Source organism: Orycteropus afer, unplaced genomic scaffold (assembly GCF_000298275.1).
Source record: "Orycteropus afer afer isolate SDZICR_OR568_19922 unplaced genomic scaffold, OryAfe1.0 scaffold00335, whole genome shotgun sequence".
NCBI classification, from domain to species: Eukaryota; Metazoa; Chordata; class Mammalia; order Tubulidentata; family Orycteropodidae; genus Orycteropus; species Orycteropus afer.
The window spans coordinates 3,630,926-3,654,446 of NW_006921922.1; the positions used below are offsets into that span (position 1 = coordinate 3,630,926).

Below are 23,521 nucleotides of genomic sequence, written 5' to 3' on the forward strand. Positions count from 1 at the left end.
GTGCCTAAGGCACTTGACTGCTAACCAGAAGGCTGGTGGTTCAAACCCACCAGCCACTCCTCGGAAGGAAGATGGGACAATCTACTTCTGTAGTGGTACTGCCTCGGGAACCCAAGGAGGGGTCGCTATGAGTCAGGTCCGACTCTACGGCACATAACAACAACATACGGTTGCTAGGAGTCTAATCAATTCAATGGCATACAACAACAGTCTGTAAAATAGTTAATCTAAGTACCTTACAAGAGTATTGCAATGTTTGAAACTGTATGTGGATGTATGGGTATCAGTATGTATATATGGGGATATATACATGTATTGTAAAACCAGCTATCTTTGAGTCAGCTTTGACATATGGTGACCCCATGGGTGTCAGAGTAGAACTTTGCTCAAGGTTTCAATTGGTGATTTTTCAGAAATAGATCACCAGGCTGTTCTTTCAACATGCCTTTGGTTACAATTGAATTCCACTCTTTCAGTTAGCAGCTAAGCATTTTAACCTTTGGTACCAGCCAAGAACTCCTTGTATATAGCCATGTATATGTACATGTGTGTGTATATGTACATGTTTATATGTATTCTTGTAAAGTGTCTAGTATATATTAGCATTTATTAAATTAGCACTGTTATTATTTGTATTATAGTTTGGCTGATATTCGAAGGACTACACACTTATTTTGTAACAATACTGTTTTTAATTATAACTAATTATATCAAAAACATCCATTTGTAAGAGTATTTATTACAGTTCTCAGAGCTCCTTTCTTTTGTTCTCACCTCCTCCTAACTTGAGTAAGATAAGGCCATGAGAATTACCCCATCATTTAATATTGAGAAATTATAATGGATAGTGCTATTCTTGCCTTTGTTTTCCATCACAAAAATGTCGGATGTATTTTGCTGGAGACATAAATAAACCCTTTTAAAAACAGCATGATACTTTGAACATTAAGACTAATGATACATATATATGTTGTATTCGAGCTGGCTTTTAATTCTAAGATTCAAGATTCAAGCTGGCCACAAAATGCTAATTGTGATTACCATTGATGACACACCACTCCTTTATCACTCTGCAAACTACCGCCCACCCCAATTCATACAATTGTTTACAAGGTGTTACAAGATTAGATGCATGTTTGAGAATGTGGAGGTATTGAGTGTGATGTGATGGAAAGGCATAAACAAGCATATAACATGCATTAACAGATGTATTGTATAATAAGCTTAGAACTAGATCTATTATGCTTAAATTTCCCTTCTCTTCTTTGCCCCACTTCTCTCTCCTTTCTCTTATTCCTTCTTTCCTCCCTCAATCTTCCCAAAAGTGTGTAGGTAAAATAGAGACAGATATGCATATGTTACAATGAAAAGGAGATTATTATATTTTACAGCTCTCATAAATAACATCATATAATTCAACCTTGTAAATTTCATGCTCCAGTAGCCTAAGATTGCTTACTGGTTACATTTAATATTCACCAAGGATAGTTTAGTTTGTGATTTAACTTCTGTAGAAAATGGGACAAACACCACTCCTAATTTATATTATTTCAAAAATCTTTGATCAATAGTCAGAACCAAAATGAATGAATGAAACAAGCAACACAATGGAATATTGCAAAGCATACGAATGATACAACATTAAACATGCCAACTTTTAATAAGAATCTATGCTCTGGAAGTATTATTGGTATCTAAGAGCATTTTACAGCATACATTTTAATGACATTTATGTATGTTGGGTAATTAGCTTACCATTTTTCTAAATATGGAATCATATCTTTTTAAATGACTGATATTAGTAAAATGATAATGAGTGGTTCAGCAGATGAGAATAAATTTTAGAAGCTTGGTTTTCTGATTATTGTCCTGTTTTGAGAAATTAACTTGGCTTGTTTTTCTCTTAAATAAGGGTGGTACTTATCAGTTTAATAATTGACATTTTTGGGAGAATTATTTATTCTCTAATAATTGGGAAAATGATTCAGATAACAACATGCTTATTATGTTATTTTTAATGGTGTTTTTTTAATAACTAAATAGGAGCCTTGATGGCATAGTATTGAAGCACTCTGTGCTAACCAAGAGGTCAGTGGTTCAAACCCACCAGCTACTCTGTTGAGAAAGATGCAGCAGTGTCTCTGTAAGGATTTACAGCCTTGAAAACTCTATGGGCAGTTGTACTCTGTCCTATAGGACTAGTATGAGATGGAATTGATTCGATGGCAGTGGGTTTGGTTTTGATGAGTTTATAAGTAAATATATTATTCTGGAAGAGAATACTTTTTATTCTTGTAACTTAGACCTAGTTCTTTAGAGTATCAAAATTAATAAATTCTTATTAATTCAATAAGATTTCACTATATCTATGTATCTATATCTATCTATATACTCTTTTTATAATTATGGAAACATATGCCACAAAAAGAATTTCAGTGAGATATTTATAATAGATAAATTAAAAAAAATGACTTAAGTCAAGGTTATAGTATCTGACAATGTTCCTTTAAATTCTAGAATATATCTAACAGCAAAAATATTTTCATCATCACAATGTGCTTGTTTTTTCTTCTCTGAGTCATGTGCTTTGTTACTATACAGCTATGACTATGATTTATGGGTTAAATGCATATAATTAAACTTCATAAAAAGGGAAAAAATAACATATCTTAATGATCAAATAAGAATGGCCTATCAAAATTATTTATTTCACAAATTATGTATTTGGTGGAATAAGGCAATTTTCAGATGAGTCTTATTCTGGAATTGCAGGTCTATCTGGCCATTTACAAGGTAGACTTTATTGTGCTTAGTATAGGTCAGCCATTCAAACCCACCAGCTGCTCCATGAAGGGAAGATTGGGTATGTACTTCCACAAAGATTTACAACCTCAGAAACCCAACAGGGATGCTATGAGTCAGAATCGACTCAATGGTAATGAGTTTGGTTTTTGGTGTGAATATGACAAGTTACTTCTCTAGCATTTGTCTTACTAATCCAGCCTGGTCTTCCTTTAATCACTGTTTTTGTGTTTTACTCAAGTGACATTGCATGGCCTAGGTTTATAGAATACCATGAGGTGAAATACATGGGCCCAGGCATGCATCTATACACCCTGCAAAATGTTCTACTTCAACTTAAAGGCAGGGTGAATGGTTTCAGTATTGGCACGGGGAACTCAGGGCAGGAATCATGTAAGGTTTTTTTTTTTTTTTTTTTTTTTTAAGGTACTTAATGAGAAAGAGAGGAAATACAGAAAGCTAAGGGAAAGCTAGTAGGTGGCCAAAAACAACAGCAGGTGTGGCCATATGGCAATCAAATTAGAAAGGGCTTTTTGCCACACTGCTTCTAGAAGATGCTAAAGCCAGGCAGCATCATGGAGAGATGATTTACTCAGTACATTTTAAGTGTTTCATATCTCCTCTTTCACTGTTGAATATTGAAAGGAATTTAAGTCTATCACACCAAATAGATATTGAAGAATTTTCTTTAAGAAAACAAATAATATGTTCTAGAGAAATTTTACTTCTACATTTAGAAGAGATTACTTTGCCAAAGTAAATTTTGCACATTTATTGGCAAGTATACCATTTGCTAAGCTGAGACCATTTTCCGCAAACTAAAGCTTGATAAGCCTAAAATTTAAGGATATGATTTTAACAAAATATTTACTTAGGAGATAATTTAAAATTCTATCATTTCCTACTTCATCCATGAAAATCTCTACTACTGTAAATAAAGTTATTTGTATTAGAAGTCCTTAACCTGTAAAATAATTTTTTCCAGAAGTTTTCTTAAAGCATATTTCCTTGTAAAAATAAATTACTGAAAATATGTTTTAGTTCTCAGATTTTCTGTCGAGAACTTGTTTTACCTACAAAATAAGTGAGGCTATATTACTAACAGTCTTAAATGTATTATTGGTATCACATCATGTTGCTATTAGTTTGGCAATATTCTCAGGCTACTAATGTGTGTGTGTGTGTGTGTGTTCTAGCCTGGGAAAATTTCCATGTTTTGTCTTTTTTTTTTTCTTTTTCAAACTTAAGGAAAATAGAGTCTATGTTGAGAAGCCACAGAGATTCATAAAAATTTCTCCTCCTCAGGTCTTGTGGTGGTTGTGACAAACTACCTATAGTAAGAATAAAGACAGTGGTTATATTTCAGCCTTAAGTTCTGTCATTTGTTATGCTTACAGGTAGTGCCATAGTCCATTTTTCCATGATCAAAAGTTTTTGAGCAAAAACAATAAAAAAGATAATTATTACCAGAAAAAATAATGGCTAATAACGTAAGAATTATTTGGTGACAATTATTTTTCCTAAACAGCATTATTATGTTTATTTTGAATAAAGAGAAATACTCATGTATATGTAAAAAGTGTGAACTTATAATCAGTAAATTATTATAGAGCCTATTAGACTTCTATTAAAATTAGTTAACACAGCTTTTGCTTGATGAAAGGACCAATTGTGTGGTTTTCAAATTGACTTGCTTTAGGGAATTTGATTATTTTTGGCTCAACAACCTAGCTTTTAACATTTTTTGATGATAAATTTAAAAGGTATAGAAAAAGAAAACAATCATAATACACATCATTGCCTCCATTACTCTAAAGTTACAACTGTCAGCATTTTGGCATACTTGCTTTCAGTAACTATTAAAATAAAATGTATGTTAAAGCCCCCTTACTCCACTTCTAGTGTTTTCTCTTCCCACGCAAGAGTCAACTACTAATATGAGTTGGGTATTTTTTTTTTTTTTACTTTTCATTAAAAATGTACATACATATATATATTTATTAAGAGTATATTGTTTTAAGTAATTTGTGGCATAGATTCTTCATCTTTTTTTCTTTAAATCATTCAATTTGGTTTTTGTGATCTTTCCTGTCGACAGATATAGATCTCCCTTTTAGCTATTTTACAACATTTTACATTATGAATAGAAAACATTTTCTATATCCACTCCCCTATTAATGAACATTTATAAATTCTTTCCCTAATACATTTTCTGGTATTCCATCAATGCTTATATTTAATTAACATTTTTATAATCACAAATATGCTAGTACTTAGTATTTGCATGTTTTGACCTTTAACAAACCACTTTTGAGTATTTACCACTGTAAATGTTTTCTGTTTCAATTATGCTTTAAAATGGCAAATAATTCACTATATTATTTTTAACATAAAATGTAATTTATTCAAAATTTACATTAATCTTTCTCATAACCAATCACTTCCATTTAGTCTTCCTGTCACACTGAAGAATGAAAATGTAATTTCCCACAGGCTTTAAGAAGTGGGGGAGTATTAAATGTAGCTGAAATTAAGTGATTAATAATTTACTTTTGAGTCATGAATCAACTTCATGGGATCCTAAAGATCATTTGCTACCACAGAAGCACTAGAAGTAACAATGCACTTTTTAAGTCTTGAGAACTCTCAAAGTTTGGCTGCCCAACCTAATTAAACTTCAATCTTCTGATACCAAATTTATTTCTTCTTTGTACTGAATTTCCTCAGATCTTCTTGACAGGAAAATGTCACTTTGCCTGACAGCTGATAGACAGGTTACGTAGTACCATAATTGGAGAGAAAAGGCTAACTTAAAGCTACTTGATTTAATGGCTATGTGTATGGTTTTTTCTTTCTTTTTATTTCCTTTCCTTTCCTTTTTTTTTCCCATTAAAAAAAGGTTTCTATGACAGACACAAAAGGCCTAAGGAAAAAGGCCAGTGCCATTTTTCCCCTGCTTCTTCTAGAGGTAATTATCTTACTCCATCAATAGTGCTGTCAGAAATTGGGCACATAATTCAGCATTTAAATGAACAAGCAATGTAATATTTCCTGTCTCCCAGTGGGATGCTTTGCAGCTTGCATTCTTCTCTGTCACTCGCTCACTCTTGATGTATGTACCATATCCAGTCCTTGAATGCCTTCTCTCCCTTGTGCTTCATTGCAGATGTTGGCTCCGACTTGACACCTACTTCATTTGGAGTTTTATAGGACCAGCAACCTTGATAATTATGGTAAGAACCCCTAATTAACTATGTGTTTCCCAGGTGAAGAAATAAAAATTTCACTGTCCCTATACAGTATAGTTTTCATTTACATAAGTTTATTTGGGGAAAGCATGCACTTACTTGACCCTATGTAACTTAAGCAATCAGAGAGTTATTATAGTCTGCTTTCATGTTGTAAATAGTTGATAAAAACCACTGGAAGAAGAAAGCATGGATTTGAAAGAGTTTATGTAATGCTGTAGCAATTCAGCAGTCCAGTCTAACATAATCCATCTAGTTTGTAGACACTTGAAAAGTAAGGACTAAGTTTGATAACAGTATTTTCCTTTTGTGTTCATTCTTATTCAAAATAGAAATGGAATCAGAGAATGAAAGAAAATACAAAGAGTTACCATTCCATGTGGGCTTGTCTGTTTTTTCCTAAATCTCAAAAACTTAAAAATTTAAGAAGACTTTACTTAAGAAAGTCACAACTAAATAAGGCAAATATGGAATCATACTTCCATTTTCATTTTTAGCTGCATCATATATTGATTTCAAATCTGAATTATTCCTCCTAATCTAGATTTAATTGTTTGTATTATAGTTTATGCATAGAACTTTTACATAAAAAATAGTTATCCATTTTTTAAAATAAAATATTAACCTCATGATATTGAATTAAATATAGGTCTGAATCTTCAAGGCCAGATGTATTTTGGAATTCATAAATTTTCATATTTTAGAAATGTAATATAGTACATATACTACATAGTCTGTAATGCCCCAAGTGGGGAATAGGTTGGTGCTTAATATCAAACATGTTAGCTAATTCTCTCAACTGGGACTAGGTGGCATGCTTAAACCAAATGTAGCACTATTTCAACAGAAAAAAACTAGGATTAGTAAGAGAAAGTAGAACAAAACTATGAAGAAACTATGTCAATTCAAATATGGTTTTCCCATCCATATTGTTCAGTTCAGGTTAGGTAGTTTTTTCTACCAAATATGTATATTAAAACTTTTATTTTCTGACTTTTGGGTGTTGGGGATGATTAATAAAGGAGTATGGACCTGTATTATTGGGAGAATGCCAGTGGAGTTTATACTTGGACATTCCTAATCCCTACCAATCTCAAAATGTGGAACATATAAAGAAATAAAATGATAATGGGCAATTCAATATGTGTTTTTTATATACAGTTTACATGTATATATGGAATTTACACTGTACCTTTTTGTTTTGTTTTAAATCACATTCTTTGGGAACAATGATATAACAATGTCTTTGGGAGTTTGTGGTAGCCTCAGAATTTAGCATTTTATAATGTCAGCTATTCAAAAATATATTCATATTAGTATTTGTGCTTTTGTAATATAATGTCTGAAAATATAATCCTAAACAATAAGATTGAAGCTATGTTCAGTGTATAGAAATAGTAATGCAACTAGAATAATTATTATTTTTCTTTTAAAAAGTACACTGGTAAAAAAGGTTTGAGTTGTTTTAAAATTTCTAAGCATCATTCCAACTGCAGCTGATTCACTATTTGTGTGTGTTTGGCATAGCAGTGCTGTGTAACACAGTGGTATCCCAATTCCCTGAACTGGCTTCTTGCCTTTGCTAAAATACTAGACAATCATGTATGATCCAGTCTCTTTAAAAGTGTAGTGAGAGCTAATTTCCCAGAACAACTCATCTGTTATGGAGAATGGACTATTGGTTTTCCTACTCCAGTTATGTGACATAACACTACCTTTTATATTCTAGCTTAATGTAATCTTCCTTGGGATTGCTTTATATAAAATGTTTCATCATACTGCCATACTGAAACCTGAATCAGGCTGTCTCGATAATATCAAGTAAGTGATTTTTCTTTTTATTTTCCTTTGACTGCCTTACTTTAGTACTCTAAATTTATAAATATATATACTTTATATGTGTTTTATATTTTAACAAAATCTTGGGATACATTGGCAAAAGAAGATAAATGTGTTATCTTTGCTGAATAAAATCTGATAGGTTATTATTAGTTTGATAAATTATTTATTATTATTTTTGGGGAACATGTTCAGGTGACTTGATCTGCCCGAAAGTAGTAAGTACAGTGCAGCTCTGTCTTCAAAGAAACTTTCTCTTCCCCCCTCCCATAAACTGTGATTTACACTATGGCATGTTTCAATATCTATATTTGTTCACTTTGTCCTGAAACAAACTATATTTTTACATCAGGACAGATTACTATTTCTTAGAGCAATAACTGCATCAGTTTTCTACAATCCACTTCCTTTTTCACAGTGATGTGATAAGAGCAGAAGATGATGTCTGCTCATGCTGAAAGGGGGGTTTTGTCCCACAGGAGATAAACCCTGAAATTAGAAATCTGGGGGTTTATGTAGTTGCTGCTACCCAGCTGCACTCCTCTCAAAGATAGAGAAAAACTTCATCTCCTTAATATAAACAAATCTTTGGAATACAAACTGTTTAGCCCTTTTTTCGGGGACACCAAATACCTATTTTAAAACTTTTCACTTTTCCTGTTTTTTTTTAATATTAAAGCATACCTCCTGGGAGGTAAATCTCTCCACTGGTGTCTCTATCTATTCAGTCATCTTTAAACTGTCAAGTTTTGTTCTTTAACTCAAGTTTCACTTCTATATGTTCAGAAAGTCATATCCATGCATAGACATGAAAATAATTACTTTCCAACATTACGGCTGTTTTTTATATAGAAAAAAAGTATGTTAATTTACATTTTCTAAAAAGAAAAATAGTTGAGTTCCTTGGTGTAACCAAAAAACATATCTTGTTCTTTTAAGATCAGTGACATTTGAGAAAGACAGCAACAATGAAATATGATTCAGTCATTAATGCATATCATATATTAAGCTGCATTTTTATGTAATTTGCCAAAACTTGAATAAATATTCTTTGTTTAAATAAATATACTTCTAGAGATTTCTTGAAGTCACTATGACTCACCTGCTCCTGACATTCTCCTTGAACTTCCTAAGATATCAGTTATCTGTCTTTCTACATCCAGTGCCTGACAGAGGTCTCAGCCCAAGGAGTCCCTCAATGAATCTTTAAGGATAAATTAATACATTAAAGACTTTAGTGACAAAGATGTATTGACATACGAGGCTACTTTTATTGTAGAAGACATCTATCTAAATTAATTGAAAGGAGAGACAAGGAATTAGAAAAACAAAAAGTATAATAGAGCAAAGCTAGCAATCATCTACTATGAGCAATTAGATAATAATCCTTATATTATTGAATTATGTAAAATTAAACTGTCTTTGTTAAGTATTGTGGGAATTCCATGGACTATTTGTTTCTGAGAGATTTAACTTGGATTAATTAGACTCATAAAATGTATTTTTTCTTTATATTACACTTTTCTCACTTAAATATGTTTTAGCAGCTACACTTATTATTCTGTATTATAAAATGAAGTCTATGTAATATTTTATGTATCATTTATGTTGTTAAAGTACTATCAGAAAGAAGTGTCTAAAACTTTGATATTTTTGTAATGTATTTTACCAGGTTAAAACATAGATATAATGTCCATTTGTTATCATAATCTTAACGGGTACTTTTTAGTCAATTCCTTACTTTTTTTGGCCAAACCCAGAAAGGCTAAGTCCTTGACATACCTTTAAATTTGAACTTGAGATTAGTATTACCACATATTTTAAAATAATATTTTGCTTTCTCAATTTTCATGTGTTTTCCTTTAGGTAATCTCGGCTAAACCTTTAGGATGTTGTATTTGGAAAACAAGCAAACAAAAGATAATAATTGGAGTTGGTGAAATTGATGACATCAGATTTTATATTACAAAGAAAAATAAAACCTTAAACCAGAATATCTTGATTTGAAATTTGTTAAAACAGATAGGAAATTGACCTAGCCTAGTTATTTAACTTTCCTGAATTTTTCTTTCTTCTTTAAAATGAGTATAATAGCAAAACATATCTGACCATCAAATGAGCAGAGAACTAGCAAAGATATTTTGATCGCATTTTATAAAAAGTTATTAAAAGACAAGAGAGAAATGATTGTTAGAAAGGAGTATAGACGGTTGTATTAATAGGCAAGAGACATGATCATGAATATGCTGATGGGAATGAACTAGTGAGGGAGAGGTTAAAAACATAGTAAAGGGAATCATAGTGGTAGTTACAGACTCAGTTAGTGTTGGGAATGTGATGCAGAGAAATAGTAGAACAATTACACTCCATTAGTTCCCAGGAAGGGCATGCCGGAAGTCGGACCCTTTCACACTTAGTGTGGATGTAGTAAACAAGAATAAGTGTGATGGATGAACTAAATAAGAGTAGTGTTGTTGGAACCAGGGCAGGGCAGACAATTGAGGGATTTTTATGTACTCTCCACTGTGAAATAGAAGAACTGGTCATCTGCTGTGTGAGAAGTGTGTTAATGAGAGATAATAAGGTTGAAACCTTAAGAAAATATTGCCTAGTAATTTCCAGAATCTGAAAGACATTTTATTTTAAAGAATTCTATGAGCTTTATAAGAAGTGGTTAAAAAGAAACCAGCAGGTATATTTGAAAAGGGCAGAAAGTTTTAAGAAATGTAAAAAAAGACTTTGAACAGTAACTAAAAGATAATGATATGTAGCATAATTTTTATTCTTGTATTTATTTTTGAAATGATAAAGGTTGATGTGAGGGAAATTGTTTTAAAGGCATTTTTTTGGAAAGCTTTTTTTTTTTTTTGAGAAAATGTCTGAGGGCTTAAGAGTGCATGATGTTTTTTGGGTTTGTTCTGTTGTAAAATGGTGAGCAACCTGGACCACCTTGATGTTTTTAAGATAAAAATCACTATTTGATGCCTTTTAAGTGAATATCTTTCTAAAATATTCCATTCATATTTCAAATATTTATTGGGCTTATCATAAATGTTCTTTCCTGCATAGTTATCTGTTTTGTATAAAATACGTTCGCTTATCCCAGCATTTACTGCCACCGCCATCATGTAACCTGCTGTCATCTTTTGCAGAACCACTATGTTGTTGTTGTTATGTGCCGTCAAGTCAGACCCAACTCAGCCACCCCTCCTTGGGTTTCCGAGGCAGTATCACTACGGAAGTAGATTGCCCAACCTTCCTTCCAAAGAGTGGCTGATGGGTTTGAGCCACCAGCTTTCTGGTTAGCAGTCAAGAGCCTAAGGCACTACATTATCAGAGCTCCTAATTCCTTACCCTACATTGATCCTTGCCCCTGCCTGCACCAGCTAAAATGATCTTTTGAAAAGTCTGAATCAGATCATGCCTCTCTCTTGGGTAAAATTCCTCAGTCATTTTTCATTCTTGTTACATTAATGTCTAGACTCCCTACCAAGGTCCAGTAGCGCTTCCTGATCTATTTGTCCCCTTCTTTCCCTTCACCCTCATTCAGGCCGTGGGCCCTCTCCAGAGCTTCTGTGTATATTCTCTTTTGCTGCAGGTCTTATTTCTGCTTTTCCTCTGCTGACTTTCTCTTAACTCTATGCCTGGCTGACTCCTGTTAACCCTAATTAATGGAGTTATTATTTCACTTTTAAAAATTATTTCTTAATTCCAAATTTCCTTCAAGGTTGTCTGTATTCAGCTAGTTCATTATTTGACTAATTATATACTCTAGTTGAAAAATAATAAACACGAGTAAATTAATATAGATAAAATGATTACTGAGAAAATTATGCCAAATCTCAGATTTAACTAAGAAAATGAATTAAAATTAATAAGAAGTTTCCATTTGTTGCATTTTACTTGTCATTTTTCTCTTTTCCATTAAAATAGATTATTATATTTGGTAAAACAAAAAGCAACTCTCATTATTTGAATTTTCTGGCTGAGTTTCTGACAAATTGAAATTTGAGCTAAAATCTAACCTAGTTTATTTTTAGAAATATGTAACTATGGATAAGACTATTAGTGAATTGTTATTAGCACAATTGTAATGTATAGTTGGGTTACAGTATTATGAAATGTAAAAGTTTAATTTATGACACGCTCTTGACACTTAAATTCAAAATAAAAATTGATAGTTTCCATGTTACCACCTACTTCTGTCACTGAAAAATATATATAGTAACATGATAAGGACTTTGAAGAATAAAATGTTATAATGAGGCTCTTGGGCCTAAGAAAGAAAAATGGTATGTATATGAAAGCAACAAAATTAACCAGGCTTAACTTTCTTGTGTCTGTTCTTTTATCCTTTCCCATTGACCAATTTCTGCATAAACATTTAATATTGACCTACTCAAGATTTCTGATTTCTGTTCTCACCTTTTAACAGAGATTTTTATATAAGAGATGAGTTGACAAACAAATTGTCTGAGATTTAAAGATGTACCTTTTACTTTCTTTCCTTCTTCTCTGTGCTGTCATTGCATAAGGAAGCCACAATGGCAGAGAGGAGTAATGGCTTCATGCAGACCCACTGGCTTTGAATTTCTGTTTTTCCTGTAATGCTTATATGATGTTGGCAAATTCCATAATGGCTCTCAGGCTCAGTTTCTCCTCTAAACTGGGAAATATTATACCTACTTTGTAGAGTTTTAGAATAATAAAATGTAATTATATGTGTAAAATATTCAGCACATAATTTGGTGACCATAAAGAATGGTTTCATTATTTTAACCATCACTGTATGTGGAACTGCCCAACTGCCTTTGGTTCTTTGTATTTTCTGTAATGAAACTTTGTTCATTCTCCATCAAAATTATATTAGAATTTGATTGGCTTTGTTTACCAAATGGTATCATTAAGAATTATTCATGCTATGATGCTGTGTTTATTTTTTTAAGCCAAATTTATCATATTATGAAAGAATTGGCTCCAGGGATATAAAGCTCATTTGATTAATAAATTGAAAGTTCTGTAATTAGTTCTGAAGAAGCAAAAAGTGTCCTCAGTGAGCTGAGACAGCTGCCATACAAATAGAAATCTAAGAAGGGTCCTGAATAACTTCAGGAAAGAATAGAATAATGTACTAACCTACTATTATCCACACTAACTTATTCCATTTCTTAGTAAGGAAACTTCTACTTTGTGGACTGTATTTCTAGGTGTTGGTAGAAACATTTAATTGAGGAAAAATTATATTCAGCTTGATTAGTATTATATTAGAAGATTTGGTGGTTAAGTTTAGTAAGGTCCTAAAAAACTGAAAGCAAAAAAGAAAAGTAATGTAATCTTGAATATTACAACAGATTATTAGAATATTATAATGATTTAAGTTTTCTCTACCATATTAATATATTTATATGGATACATAATATCCTACTTTTCAAAATCACCTAATCTTTGTATTATAGTAAGTGCAAAATCCTAAAAACATTTTGAGCCTTTATGAGGAAAAAGTATATCCAGTTCTGAACTGTATTTAATTAAAATGTTCATATACTTTGAATTTTTCTGGATGAACTTCCTCATTCACTGTATGCAGGCTATATTTTGTGAGCTGCAATTTCAGAAATAATACTGTCTGTAATGGGCACACTGGAACTGTTATGCACAAGATCTTGAGATCAAATTATATTTTCACTTTTCCCAAAAATAATTAAGTTGATATTAGATATAAGAGAACCAAATAACTTTTTAACCATAAAAACATGAAAATTAGCTGTTTCTTTGCTCTTTAGATAGGCCTTGGACTCTTAATTCCTTAGTATGCCACACAAAATGAGCAGTGAGTCTCTGGGAAAGTTTGGTAATCTGGATTTTCTTATCAAATCAACATTTCTGAAGGAAGTGTAAAAGCAACAGGAGAATTAATACAAATTAGATGTTCATAAGACTATAATGTTTTTCCCAAAAATATAGTTAAGTGCAAGTTTTCAGAAGCATGGAAAAAACTGAGATTAATTGTAATGAAGTAGTATTTGAGATTAATTGTAATGAAGTAGTATTTGGCTTTGTATTATTAATATATTTTTTAAGGAATTTTTTAATGTAGAAAATTTGCATTTCACTCTTTAATTATCTGTTGACTTATTCAGCAAATGAGAAGTGCTAACACACTGGATATGTTCTGAAGACAGAATTTGCTCGTTTATTGGATATGGATTGTAAGAGAAAGAGAAGTGGAGTGTGACTCCAAGGTTTTAGGCTTAGAGTACTGGAGGGATGAGTTGTTATTAGAGTAGAAGATTAAGGGAACACATTTGGAGGTGGATTAAGATGGATTAAGATTTTTTTTTTTTTAATGAGTTAACTTTGACAGGCTTTTTGGACATTCCCGTGCAGGTGTTGAGTAGGCAGTTGGAATCTTGGAAGCTAGAGGTATAAAATTGTAATTATCAATATATAGATTTTATTTTGAATCCATAACACTGGGTAAGAGATAAAATGGTTGAAATTGAACACAGACAAGAAGAGAACCAAAGACTAAACTCTGGAGCTTTCTAACATTGAGAAATCTGAGAAATATAAAACCTGTAGATACAGAAAGATCAGACAGTGAGATGAAAAGAAAGCTAGAATGTAACTGAATGAAAGATTTCAAATAAGATAAGGGTGTAGACTTGAGCCACTGGCTATAGCAATGTGGAGGTCCTTGGTGTCCTTGGCAAAAGCTGTTTTGAAAGAGTGGTTGATGAACCATTATTAGAATTACTTGAAGGGAGAATTGGATGAGAGTTACATACCACACATAAAGAAAATTTTTGGAGATGTTCTTCTGTAAACAGAAGCTAAGAAATATAGTAGCTGGCAAAGGAGGTGTTGGGTCAAAGAAGGTTTTTGCTTTTGATTATGCCACTTGGTTAGTGCAAAAACGGCAAGGAGGCCACATGTTCTGACCTCCTCTAATCCCACAAGAGGAAGACAGGATTACCAGCAGTAACCCAAGGCCTATTACTGAAAGGCCAAACATGCTGTCTCCCTCCAGCCCTTTCACCAACCGTTCCTCCCAAAGCATCCACCACCTCTCTCCTGGGTTTGATAATTCGCTGCAGTGGCCACACAGAACTCACAGATTACAGGGTTTATTAGGGAAGCACCAGGCTACAACTCAAGTTCAGGAAGAATGCTCAGTCTCTCTCCCAGCCCACCGTCCCTCAGCCAAGATTCTCTCACAGTCTCTTTCCCAGCAGTGCTGGTCCCTTGGTGTCTCACTCAGCAATGCGTGTCTTTTGCGTCTCTTTCCCAGCAACGTGTGTCTCAGGAGCCCATATCTCTTTCAGCAGCACGTCTTCCTTAATCAGCAGTCAGAGAGAGTTCTGCTTCCAGGAGGCCTCCTTTTGAGCCCAGCAGGGTGGTCAAATTAGCATCAGAACTCTAAGCACCTGAGAGAGAGTGGGCACCTCCCAGAACATCGTTTTGTGCCACTCCCAACAGAAATACTCCAGGTGGACACCTTTAGCAATCAGGAGCTCCTCAGTTGCTCATAGCAAATCCCACCTTGGAGTTTACAAAGACTTATGGGTAGAAAAGCCACACAAAGTAATTTACTACACTGCAGTTAGTTTTTAAGTATGACAGGTATCATAGTTTTTATTTTTATTCTAGTAAAAATGGACAATTTTTTGATGCTGGAAAAGAGAGAATTGCATGATATCTACTTGACTAGGCATGAAGGTATGGGATCTGGTGGAGGCTGGCCTTAGGATGGAACATAAACTAGGAGGTGTTTTCTTTTAAAACAATGAAATAAATTACCCTAACTTATAGGTACAAGGTTACTAAACCCATTGCCTTCCATAGAGTTAATTCCAACTCATTGTAGTCAAATAGCACGCAGTAGAACAAAGTAAAACAACCCTATAGGGTTTCCAAGTCTGTAATCTTTATAGAAGCAGAGTGCCATCAATTTCTCCTGTGGAGTAGCTGTTGGGTTTGAACTTTTTGGTTAGCAGCTGAGCATTTTAACCATTGTGCCATCCAAGCTCCTTTTGATGTATATATTGATTATAATTTGTGACCTCCATTTGTTGATTTGGCATGACTCAAAATGAGAAGACATAACTGCAAACATCCAACAATAACCGGAACATGGAATGTATGAATCTAGGAAAATTGAAAGTTCTCAAAAATAAAATGGAATGCATAAAGATCAATATCCTAGGCATTAATGAGCTGAATTTGACTGGTTTGGGACTGGTTTTGAATCAGTCAACCATATGATCTACTATGCCAGGAATGACAAAGAGGAATTATGTGACATTCATCCTCACAAAGAATGTTTCAAAATCTATCCTGAAGTACAATACTATCAATGATAGGATAATATCCATACAGGGAAAACCAGTGAAAAATGCTATTATTCAAATTTACTCACCAACCACCAGAGGAGGAAATTGAAGATTTTTTACTAATTTCTGCAGTCTGAAGTTGACTGAACATGCATTCAAGATATGTTATCATTGGTGATTGGAATGTAAAATTTGGAAACAAAGAATCATCACCGGTAGTTGGAAAATTTGGTGTTGGTGATGGAAATAAAGCTAGAGATCACGTGATAGAATTTTGCAAGACCAATGACTTATTCTTTGCAAATATCTTTTTGCAACAACACAAACAATGGCTGTACATATGAACGTCACCAGATGGAGTACACAGGAATCAGATTGACTACATCTGTGCCAAGAGGCAATGGGGAATCTCAATATCTTCTACCAAAACAAGGCCAGGAGCTGACTGTGGAAGAGACCATCAACTGGTAATATACAAGTTCAAGGTCAAGTTGAAGACAATTAAAACAAGTCCACAAGAGCCAAAATATGCCTTTGATTGTGTCCCTCCTGAATTTAGCAACCATCTAAAGAATAGATTTGATGCACTGACCACTAATGACTGGAAACCACAGGAACTATAGGATGACATCAAGAACATCATCCATGAAGAAAGCAAAAGGTCAGTGAGAAGACAGGAAAGGAAGAAAAGACCAAAATGGAATCCAGAAGACACTCTGAAACTTGCCCTTGAATGGAGAGTAGCTAAAGCAGATGGAAGAAATGACAAGAAAAAATTCCTGAACAGAAGATTTCCAAGAGCAGTTTGAGAAGTCAGAGTCATTTATTATAATGAAACATGAAAAGACCTGGAAAACCAAAAGGGAAGAACATGCTCAGTATTTCTCAAGCTGGAAGAACTGAGGAAAAATTTAAGGCTCGAGTTGCCTTAAATTTTGAACGATTCTATGGGCAATATATTGAATGATGTAGGAAACATCAAAAGAAGATGGAAGGAATACAGTCACTGTACTAAAAAGCATTAGTTGATAATCATCCATTTCAGGAGGTGACATGTGATCAAGAATGAATGGTATTGAGGGAAAAAGTCAAAGCTGCACTGAAGGAATAGGCAAAGAACAAGACTCCAGAAACTGATGGAATAGTCATTTAGATGTTTCAACAAACAAATGCCTTACTAGAGGAACTCACTCGGCTATGCCAAGAGATTTGGAAGACAGCTACCTGGCCAACTGACTGGAAGATATCCATATTTGTACACATTCCAAAGAAAGGTGATCCCACAGAATGTAGAAATTATTGAAATGTATCATTAATATCACATGCAAGTAAAATTTTACTGAAGATAATTCAAAAACAGTTGCAACAGTATATTGACAGAGAGCTTCCAGAAGTGCAAGCTGGATTCAACAAAGGACATGGAATGAGAGATGTCATTGCTGATGTCAGATGGATCTTGGTTTAAAGCAAAGAATATCAGAAAGATGTTTACTTGTGTTTTATTAACTATTCAAAAGCATTTGATTATGCAGATCATAACAAATTATAGATTACATTGAGAAGAATGGGAATTCCAGAACACTTAATTATACTCATGAGGAACCTGTGCATAGACCAGGAGGCTGTCATTTGAACAGAACAAGGGGATACTGCAGGGTTTAAAATCAGGAAGGAATTGTGTCAGGGTTGTATCCTTTCACCATTCTTATTCAATCTGTATGCTGAGCAAATAATCTGAGAAGCTGGACCATATGAAGAGGAGTGTGGCATCAGGATTAGAGGAAGATCCATTAACAACCTGCAATACACAGACAACACAACTTTTCTTGCTGAAAGTGAGAATGACATGAAGCACTTACTGATGAAGTTTAAAGACTAGTCTGCAGTATGGATTTCATCTCAATATAAGGAAAACAAAAATCCTCACAACTGGACCGATAAGCAGCATCACTATAAATGGAAAAAAGATTGAAGTTGTCAAAGACTTCATATTACTTGGTTCTTCAATCAACACCAATGGAAGCAGCAGTCAGGATATCAGACATTTTATTGCATGTGGCAAATCTGTGACAAAAGACCTCTTCAAAGTGCTGAAGAACAAAGATGTCTCCTTGAAGACTAAGGTGCGCTGAACCCAAGCCATGGTATTCAGTTGTGTCATATATATATGTGACTGCTGGACAATGAATAAGCAAGGTCAAAGAAGATTTGATGCTTTTTATTTGTGTTGTTGTGAAGAATACTGAAAGTACCATGGATTGCTAAAAGAACTAGCAAATCTGCCCTGGAAGAAGAGCAACTGGAATGCTCCTTGGAAGCGAGAATGGCCAGACTTTGTCTCACCTACTTTCGTCATGTTGTCAGAAGGGACCATTCCCTGGAAAAGGATATCATGATTGGTAAAGTGGAGGTTTAACGAAAAAGGGGAAGGCCCTCAACTAGATGGATTGACACAGTGGCTGCAATGTTGAGCTCAGGTATAGCAAGAATTGTGAGGCTGGAACTGGACCAGGCAGTGTTTTGTTCTGTTGTACCTATGGTCACTGTGAGTTGGAGCTGACTTGATGGCACCTAACAACAACAACAGGAACACTTTCCCTTGTTACCCTCCCGAGAGGAACTGGGTCTCTGGGAGCAAGGTAAGCACGGGCGGGCTTGTGCTTACTCACTGATCTGCACTGAACACTTTCCCTTGTTACCCTCCCGAGAGGGACCGGGTCTCCGGGAGCAAGTATCAGGATTGGAGGAAGAATCATTAACAACCTGAGATATGCAGATGATACAACTTTGCTTGCTGAAAGTGAGGATGACTTAAGGCACCTACTGATGAAGGTTGAAGAATACAGTCTGCAGTATGGATTACATCTCAACATAAAGAAAACAAAAATCCTCACAACTGGACCAATGAGCAGCATCACAATAAATGGAGAGAAGATTGAGGTTGTCAAGGAATTCACGTTGCTTGGTTCTACAACTGATACCAACGGAAGCAGCAGTCAGGACATTAGACGACATGTAGCATTGGGAAAGTCAACTGCGAAGGAACTGTTTCAAGTGCTGAGGAGCAAGGATATCTCCTGGAGGAGTAAGGTGCGCCTGACACAAGCCATGATATTTCCAATCACCTGGTATGCATGTGAGAGCAGGACAATGAATAAGGAAGACCGAAGAAGAGTTGATGCTTTTGAGTTGTGGTGCTGGCGAAGAATGCTGAAAGTACCGTGGACTGCTAAAAGAACTAACAGATCCATCCTGGAGGAAGTGCAGCCAGAATGCTCCTTGGAAGCAAGAATGGCCAGACTTCGTCTCACCTATTTTGGTCATGTTGTAAGAAGGGACCATTCCCTGGAGAAGGATGTCATGCTTGGTAGGGTGGAGGGTCGACAAAAGAGGGGGAGGCCTTCAAGGAGATGGATTGATACGGTGGCTGCAATGATGGGCTCAAGTATAGCAGGGATTGTGGGGCTGGCACGGGATCGGGCATTGTTTCGTTCTGCTGTGCATGGGGTCGCTATGAGTCGGAAACGACTTGACGGCACTTAACAACAACAACAACAACAATGCTGATTATAAAATAAATATTCTGATTATACAATATATTTAAATATATGTATAGGAACAACGGTGGTACAGTGGTTAAAGCATTTAGCTGCTAACCAAAAGGTCAGCAGTTTGACCCAGCAGCTACTCTCTAGTATGATAATGAGGCAGATTACATCAGTAAAGATTCCATTATATGAAACCCCTATGGGGCAGTTGTACGCTGTGCTATAGGGTCGCTATGAGTCAGAATCAACTTTAAGGCAGTGAGTTTTGCATCTTCATCCCTATATATGTGTGTGTATGATTTTTATAAAATACAAATATCCAAAGACTTGTAAGTAAAAATGTCTTGTAGTTTTGACACATTTAGAATTTTTTTGTGTGTAATTTCATTAATCTAATAAATAAAATAAATAAATTATACAGTTTCAAAAAAAGTTAATCATATATATATATATATATATAATATATATATATAATTCCTCTGCCATCGAGTCAATTTCAACTCAGAACAACTGTTCAAGAGAGCTTAGAACTGCCCCATAGGGTTTTCAAGGATGAAAGTCTTTGGCTCAGCAGACTGCCTCAACTTTCTCCCTTGAGAGGCTGATGTGTTCAAACTGTTGACTCTTTGTTTAGCAGCCAAATATTTTAACCACTGTGCTGCCAGAGATTCTCACTAATCATCTATAAAAACTATCTACGCAATGATATTCCTTTTCCTTTAAGAAATAATAAGGTAAACATGATGATATCTTTAAAAACCATCCTTTATTTAGCTATCTTCCTCAAAATAAAATGTAGACCTGTATATTATTAGATTTTAGTAATAATACTATGTAAAATAGCTGTATAGTAGTATACCTTTTTTTGGAAATCAAATGTGCATATTTATATTTAATGTAAATAAATCATTATATATGCAGAAAAAAGAAAAAGGACTGAAAGAAAATGTGCTAAAATGTTAATAACAAATACTTCTCACTGGCAAGATTATGTGTAATTTAAAATGCTGTTTTTATGCATGATTGGATTTTCTAAGGTTTGTATGATGAATATGTAGTAGTCTTATAAAAACATTTTATAAAAATTTGTCTTTCTCTACATTAAACAATAGTAAAAGAGCAATGTAAAGAAGTTATTTCTCTGAAGGGTTCACTCTTCTAAATTTCTAACTTCCAGAAAAGTTTAAAAATCAAGTCTACTATTCTCTTATGAATATTCTACTGTGGAAATTGCAAATAATTAAATTTCTACATAAAGAAAATTTAATAAACTCTTATGAAAACAAGAAAATTTAATTATAATCCATATCTCCAAAATCTTTGTGAAGTAGAACTCACTCTTTTGTTTTGAATTGCTTCATGTATATAATACTACAAAGTAGAAGAGTTCAGTTATGATTCTGAGATAATTATTTTAAAACTTACTCTATTTTTATATATTTTTTAAGGTAAATACTAATTATTCCCCTTACCAAAACCAAACCAGACTCACTGCTATTGTGTTGATTCTCACTCATGGCGACCCCTCCTTGAGATTCCAAGGAAGTATCTCTATAGAAGTAGATTGCCCCAATTTCCTTCCGAGGAGAGGCTGGTGGGTTTGAACCACCAGTGTTCTTGTTAGCAGTCAAATGCCTTAGGCATTATGCCACCAGAGCTCCCCTTAGATTTTAAAATTTTAAGTATATGCAGGTACATACATTTCACAGTCTCTTGTTTAAATTCATTTTATAAAATTGAATCTTATGCATTGAGGGGTGAAAATCACAAATATTATGTAAAACGTTTTTATTAACTTGTCAAGCATATTTATATTATATTTCAGCCCATAAGGAATTATTCAAGAAATAAATAAATTTGGAGCCACAAAAATAAAGGCATTTGAATTATGTTAGAATTTTTCTGAGCAATTTTTTTTTTTTTTGTATGCTTAACCCAATTTTGTTATCAAACCCACCAGGCACTCCTCGAAGGAAGACGGGGCAATCTACTTCCGTAGTGATAATGTCTCGGAAATGCAAGGAGCAGTTGCTATGAGTCGGGTCTGACTCGACGGCACACAACAACAACAGGGGCTGTGTGAAAGGTCCTTGACCTTGGGCTTCAGCTCTGCCTCTTGCTCAGGGCCCAATGAAGCTAAAGGCATCTCTTCACTCAGGCAGCCACTGGCTACTGAGGCTAACAAGCTCAAGGTCGACAAGTAAAAATGGCACAGTCCCGATGTTACCAAACCACACAGCAGGCCATTAATTCAAGTTCATTGGAAGTTCCAAGGTCAGCAGAGCATGGCAGGCTGCTGAACAACCACATGGCTATATGCAGGGTTCAAACATGCCATAAGCTAGACACCTTCCCCAAGGCTTCTCCGTATATACAGGAAGCATCCCACATGCCTAAAGCAGCTACTCAGCTGCTCACAGTAGATTCCACCATGCAGTTGATTACCAGTCTCACCATGGGGAATACTACCTGCCCAGCAACTCAACCAGGCCCAGCCAAGTTAACACACAAATTTAACCACCACAATGCTTTTCAAAAACTCATGAGAATTTATAAGCAATATGAAACTTTAATTTTTTTTTTTTTTTCATACCTTAAACTGAAGCATTATGATCGGCTTTATTTAAAGACATTGGGAATATGGTCCTTTTAAAATATGCCTAACCCACTGCACCCTAATTATTGCATTTTACTTTCTAATTTCTTTTTTAATCAATTGTTTTAATTGATTCAAATCAATACCTTTTTAACTAAGAACCTCTTAATTTATTGCTGGTTGAAGAAGAGTCCCTTAAATATCCATTCATTGGGCAAGTACACAACTATGACATAATCAACCACCAATACTTTTTTCTTTACAATTTTTTGACAAAATATAAATTTGTATTCTGCTTGATTGTATAAAAATCAATTGAGATAGGAAATTCATAGATATTTAAAGTGATTTGGAGCTGTAATTTTCAAAATATATTAAGTGAAATTATAATAAATGCATTTGCCTAGCAGGGTTTTATTTGAATCAAAAATATTTGAAATGGATAGTGACTGGGACATTTATTTTTTATGCTATTGCTGATGATACCTTTTTGTACTCACTAAATTTTCTTTTAGGCTTTGGTTTATGTTTATGTCCTGTCCTAGTGTTAGAGCCCTCTACAAAGAGTATGTTAATCTTAATTTGTCTAAATCTTTATCAAAACCTTTTAGGCACCAGTTTTTGTGTCTCTGTGAAGCAACATTTGTTGTGAGTGATTTAATCACTGGGAATGGTGTAGGTTAACAGTGAACTCTATATCCATAGTTCTCTACTCATTTTCAATGATTATCTTACTATACTTAGAAAGATATATAACATACCCCTTATTTGACTTAGGAGACTCTTACATTTTTTAAGGATAAAATGGAGAGTGGGGAGGAGAGGAAGCTATGCTGATTAGCATGATAAGCAATTTATCTTTTCATTTAAATTATATATCTCTTGGTCAACAAATATTTGTTGAGATCTCTCATAGAGCACATTTTATCCGTGTGATTATGCTTTATTTGTTAACATTATTTTGTGTTCAGTGAGATTTCATTTTTCTTACAGAAAATTTAAAAAATCATGATTATAAAATAGATAATGAATGTATAAATATTATTTTAAAAATATTTGTTGTAATTTGCCATCATCAAAAAAGATAGATATATAAATAAGGATAATGTAACTTAATATATCTTAAAATGAAACTTTGTCTTAAAACATGAAAAC

General features: G+C 34.0%; 1 protein-coding gene across 1 annotated transcript in view; it reads left to right on the forward strand.

Annotated features, from left to right (window-relative positions):
• The window catches only part of ADGRL3 (adhesion G protein-coupled receptor L3), a 584,624-nt gene that overhangs the window by 474,251 nt on the left and 86,852 nt on the right, over positions 1-23,521 (forward strand). Inside the window, exons 16-17 of the mRNA XM_042782480.1 lie at positions 5,969-6,035; positions 7,780-7,871. Of these exons, the coding sequence (XP_042638414.1) occupies positions 5,969-6,035; positions 7,780-7,871 (159 nt within the window). The remainder of the gene's footprint in view (positions 1-5,968; positions 6,036-7,779; positions 7,872-23,521) is intronic.